The 6,165-nt window shown below is 38.2% G+C and overlaps 1 protein-coding gene across 1 annotated transcript; it reads right to left on the bottom strand.

Annotated features, from left to right (window-relative positions):
• Window positions 1–499: 499 nt before the first annotated feature.
• On the bottom strand, window positions 500–5,686 carry nr0b1 (nuclear receptor subfamily 0, group B, member 1). The gene is made up of 2 exons (XM_061970561.2): window positions 4,828–5,686; window positions 500–1,346 (listed from the first exon to the last, which is right to left on the bottom strand). Exons 1-2 carry the CDS (start codon window positions 5,678–5,680, stop codon window positions 1,105–1,107), a joined length of 1,095 nt encoding a protein of 364 aa, XP_061826545.2. The 5' UTR covers window positions 5,681–5,686; the 3' UTR covers window positions 500–1,104.
• Between the last annotated feature and the right edge of the window lie 479 nt (window positions 5,687–6,165).

The raw sequence follows: 6,165 nt of genomic DNA, 5'->3' as shown, positions 1-6,165 counted from the left end.
GCAGCTCCACCGGAAGTGCACCACATGGGGTGTGATGATGTCACACTCTGTGATAATGATATATTGACAATTCTAAGCACATTGTAAAAAAAAGTAACTATGTAAAAAAAGGGGGGATTAAAAAAGTTTACACTTCTTCCCATTACCCTTTTGAGATATGCTTAATTTAATTTAATTTAATTTAGTTTTAAATAAATGATAAATGGGTTGTACTTGTATAGCGCTTTTCTACCTTCAAGGTACTCAAAGCGCTTTGACACTACTTCCACATTTACCCATTCACACACACATTCACACACTGATGGTGGGAGCTGCCATGCAAGGCGCTAACCAGCAGCCATCAGGAGCAAGGGTGAAGTGTCTTGCTCATGACACAACGGACATGACGAGGTTGGTACTAGGTGGGGATTGAACCTGTGTTCTTAATTCAATTTTCTTTTCTTTTTTGTGAAATAATAATATCGCCATTGAGCACAAGACTGTTCAATGGCGATATGTATGTATATTATGTACTACATGTGTGATGTAGAGCTGGCTACTAAACAACTAACTATGTGCGTCGGTATTTATAGACAATACATACATTTTAGGGGACACTTCATTACGTACACCTGCACTCTAGATCAAATCAAATCAAAACTCAGTTTTTATAAGATAATGAGGATGAATAATAAATGCTCTTGTATCTTGGTGGAATTGCATGTGCAGCTTTACAAAAGTTCAAATCATTAGTTTAGCAGAATATAAGACATCCTGTCTTAGAAAAGTGTTTGCGTGGACTTTAATCAAAACGTCAACAAACTCTTTGCCTGACTCAGCATGACCACAGTTGGCTAAATGTGAGATAGGCGATAAAAGTGTGTCAGCAAGTACTGACCTGAGGTCAGCTGACCCCCATGGGGGATAAAAACACTTCAATGAGACATTTTAGAAAAATAGTTTATATAAAACAAATAAGTTAAGCTGCTTCTACTTTTTTAACATTCACTACAGCTTGTGTCAATTATTCCTTCTTTTTTTTTTTTCCAAAGTCCCTTTTTCAAATTCAGTCCTTCCTTGCCAACAATAGGAGCCACTGCGGCAGCTGGAGGGTCGCGGTCCTTACTACTTCCCGTAGAACATCTCCATGAGGACCTCCTCGATGTTGACGCTGCCGATGATGGGCTTGAAGAAGAGCTGGGCCACCACCGACGGGCTGATGGACTGCAGCATGGACAAGGCGATGAGCAGCTTGGCGAAGCGCGTGGTGTCCTCGCGGTGGATCAGCCTGATGTGCTCGTTGAGGGCCTGGTGGGCCTCGCGACGCAGGGACTGGATGTACGGGAAACAGCGGAGACCCTCCAGATCTGCAAGGAAGGTACCTTGTTAGAGATTTTGCAACTGCAGAAGGCTGGGTCATTGGGTCACAGGACAAAACATTTGGTACACCTCGATCCAATGCAAGAGTTGTGAGAACTGTTGTTGGTCCAGGGTAAACCCCGCCTCTCGCCCTAAGTCAGCTATGATAGGCTCCAGCTCATTTGTAGATTTTTTTCATTTAACATTATTTTTAATAATATTACAAATATTAATAATATTGTAACGTTATGTTAGATTGTTTTAAATATATCTCATGCATTTTTGCAATTATGTGACACATTGAATATGGTCTTGGGGTATGTTATGTACAGTAAATGTACTTATTTATTTAGCTAACTGAGAATGTAATATGTAGGACAGATATTTTGAAGAAATTAAGTAAAATATTTAAAAAATGTAATTGGCCTAAAGCCTCATGGCCAGTGAAGTCTATGTCAAGACACAACATTTTCAAAATAAGCACTATGTAAATTGTAACATTATTACACATAATATTAATGTTGTAATATCTATGTAAGACAAATCAGGGAAGAAAATAATTTCCGTGGTATGCATTTTTGTATATACATTTCGTGAAATGTTGTATTATTTGGCTATATTTGGTTGAGCAGGTGTATCTTAATGTTATAGCCAATTAAGTTTAGAGCACAATAGTCCTTCAAACAAGCATTAAGTAATATTAAGTTCTTATTGTTTATTCTTAACTTAATTTCAATGATATATTATAGTCAATGAAGTTTAAATGACTATACTCCTTATACTATTTCTAATTTATTATTACTATATTTTAATAAGATCACAAATACTAATAATATTTACATAACATATTGAAAAAAACGCCAAATATTTTAATTTAATGCATTTTTGTATTTTTTTCCAGGTCAATCGCAGCTGTACCTAATGTTATGACCAATGAAGTTCAGACAACAATACCATTTGATAGGAACTTTTATAATAATAATCACACATACTAATCATGCTGCAAGCATACTGCAAAAATACACCAAATATTTTCATTTAACGCATTTTTACTATTTATGTAAACAATGTTTGCCATTTTTGGCAGGTGAACTTAATGTCATGGCCACCTACAGCAAACACTAACATACATTTTTTAATAATAGCTCACGTACTAATAATATTGCACTATTTCCGTAGCATATTTTTAAAAATATTTTTAATTTAATGCATTTTTGTACAATACGTAAATTATTTTTCCCTATTTTGTCCAGGTAAATTGCAGCTGTAACTAATGTTATGGCCAATGAAGTTCAGACAACAATACTACTTAATATGAACTTTTATAATAATATCACACATACTAATCATGCTGCAATCATACTGCAAAAATACACCAAATATTTTCATTTAACGCATTTTTACTATTTATGTAAAAAATGTTTGCCATTTTCTGCAGGTGGACCTAATGTCATGGACACCTAATGCAAACATTAATATACATTTGTTTAATAATATCTCACATACTAATAATATTGCACTATTTCTGTAGCATATTTTTAATTTAATGCATATTTGTACAATATGTAAATTATTTTTCCCTATTTTGTCCAGGTCAATTGCAGCTGTACCTAATGTTATGGCCAATGAAGTTCAGACAACAATACTACTTAATATGAACTTTTATAATAATATCACACATACTAATCATGCTGCAATCATATTGCAAAAATACACCAAATATTTTCATTTAACGCATTTTTACTATTTATGTAAAAAATGTTTGCCATTTTTTTGCAGGTGAACCTAATGTCATGGCCACCTAATGCAAACATTAATATACATGTTTTAATAATATCTCACGTACTAATAATATTGCACTATTGTTGTAACATATTTTTAAAAATATCTTAATTTATTGCATTTTTTTACAATATGTAAATTATTGTTCCCTATTTTTTCCAGGTCAATTGCAGCTGTACCTAATGTTATGACCAATGAAGTTCAGACAACAATACCACTTAATATGAACTTTTATAATAATATTACACATAATAATCATGTTGCAATCATACTGCAAAAGTACACCAAATATTTTCATTTAACGCATTTTTACTATTAATGTAAAATATGTTTGCTATGTTTTGCAGGTGAACCTAATGTCATGGCCACCTAATGCAAATATTAACATATATGTTTTAATAATATCTCACCTACTAATAATATTGCACTATTTCCGTAACATATTTTTTTAAATATTTTAATTTAATGCATTTTTGTACATTATTTTCCCAGGTCAATTGCAGCTGTACCTAAAGTTATGGCCAATGAAATTCACACAACAATACCACTTGGGTTGTGAGTTCAAACCCTGGCTGAGTCATACCAAAGACTATAAAAATGGGACCCATTACCTCCCTGCTTGGCACTCAGCGTCAAGGGTTGAAATTGGGGGTTAAATCACCAAAAATGATTCCCGGGCGCGGCCACCGCTGCTGCTCACTGCTCCCCTCACCTCCCAGGGGGTGATCAAGGGTGATAGGTCAAATGCAGAGAACAATTTCGCCACACCTAGTGTGTGTGTGACAATCATTGGTACTTTAACTTTAACATTAACTTTTTTTATCATTATATTATTTTTAATAATATCACACACATGTATAATATTGCAAAATTGACGTAATATATTTAGAAAAAACACACCAAATATTTTCATTTAACGCATTTTTACTATTTATCTAAAAAAATGTTTGCCATGTTTTGTCATGGCCACCTAATGCAAACATTAATATACATTTTTTAATAATATCTCACGCACTAATAATATTGCACTATTTCTGTAACATAGTTTAAAAAATATTTTAATTTAATGCATTATTGTACAGTATGTAAATTATTTTTCCCATGTCAATTGCAGCTGTACCTAATGTTATGGCCAATGAAGTCCAGGCAATACCGCTTAATATGAACTTTTTAAAAATCATTATATTATTTTTTAATAATATCACACACACTAATAATATTGCAAAATTTCCGTAATATATTTTTACAAATATTTTACTTTATTGTATTTCTGTACAATATGTAAATTATTTTTCCCTATTTTGTCCAGGTCAATTGCAGCTGTACCTAATGTCATGGCCAATGAAGTTCAGGCAATACCACTTAATATGAACTTTTTAAAAACCATTATATTATTTTTAATAATATCACACACTACCGTAATAATATTGCACTATTTCCGTAACATTTTAAAAAATATTTTAATTTAATGCATTTTTGTACAATATTTTTCCGTATTTTGTCCAAGTCAATTGCAGCTGTACCTAATGTTATGGCCAATGAAGTTCAGACAATACCACTTAATACGATTTTTTTTTTTAATCATTATTATTTTTAATAATATCACACACACTAATAATATTGCAAAATTCACGTAACATATTTAGAAAAATACGCTAAATATTTGGGGTCCGTTACGATAATGTGCCCACCCACCGATAGACGTACCCGGATTGAAGAGCACCGCTCCCTTCAGGTAGGCGTACTCCTTGGTGCTGATGTCCACACTCCAGCACTTCTTCAGGAAGCCTTTAATGGTCTCGATGTCCGCCACCGACACGCCTCCGCCTCGGCTCTGGCCGGCCGCCGCCGCCACCGCCGCCTCGCTCTGGGCCGTCCCCGGACTGGACTTTTCCCCGGTGAGGATCCGCTGTAGCATGCTGGGCTCCAGCGTCTCCGTGGTCTCGAAGTCCACGCGGTCCTGCGCCAGGCCGAGCACCAGCAGGGGCGCCCAGCCGCTCCGTATCAGGACCACCTGCTCGTCCTCCGGCAGCTCCCGGAAGCAGGGGACGTTCTTGACGAAGCGGAGCGTCTTGACCAGGATGGCGGACGCGGCTTTGCACGTCACGTGCGGGGAGCGGAGGACCCCCCGGCGCCGCGTCGCCCCGCACGAACACGCCTGCTGCTGCTGCCGGGGAGGCTCCTGCTGCCAGGCCGGCCCGGAAGAGGCGGTCCTGTGAAGTAAGTTGTGGAGCGTTTCTTCTTCTTCTTCTTCCCGGTCGCTCTTCAAAATGCTGTAGAGAATGCTGCTGCTGCTGTTGTTGTTGTTTCGGACGCTGGCAGCCCGACAGCGGCAGCCCTCCGGCGTGGCCATGACCGCTGCCCGGAGAGCGCGGCGCGTCCCTCGGGGGAGGTCAGTGCGGAGGAGTCGCTGTTTGTTTGAGCTCCAGATAGCCCTCCGACTGAAGGGCAACAGCTCCTGTCTGTGCCTGCACTTTCTCACCTCTTTTTCCCCCCTCACAGGCGATGCTCTTTCCGCCTCCTCCAAGTTGTGGCACCTCCTCCTCTTCTCCTTCTTCATCCTCCCTCTCTCTCTGCACACTTTTCACCACTGAGGCTCCACCTCCATCCTGTGAAAACTTCTCAAGCAACTTTACTGTAGACCTCCTCCAAGGCCAAATAACTCATAAGGTTGGCAAACAATAGGTAGGATTTGATATTGACAGTAACAAAAGTCTTATGCGATTACGATGAATTGGGGCCAAACTGAAAATAATAGACATACTGTAGTGCGGGGGTCAGCAACCTGTGGCTCTCGAGCCGCATGCGGCTCTTTAGTGCCGCCTTAGTGGCTCCCTGAAGCATTTTTAAAAAAGGATTGAAAATGAAAACTTTTTTTTTGTTTGAAACATAAAGCAGGGGTGTCCAAAGTGCGGCCCGGGGGCCAGTTTCGGCCCGCCGCTTGTTTGCTAATGGCCCTTGGCAGGTTGTAGAAATTGAATGAGTTTATTATTTGGACTATCACCCTCCCCCCACCACATCCCACCTCCCCGGATTGTAATTAAT

Source organism: Nerophis lumbriciformis, linkage group LG13, assembly GCF_033978685.3.
Source record: "Nerophis lumbriciformis linkage group LG13, RoL_Nlum_v2.1, whole genome shotgun sequence".
NCBI lineage: Eukaryota > Metazoa > Chordata > Actinopteri > Syngnathiformes > Syngnathidae > Nerophis > Nerophis lumbriciformis.
Note: the sequence above shows the minus strand (reverse complement) of the source record. Positions and strands in the feature narration are given on the sequence as shown.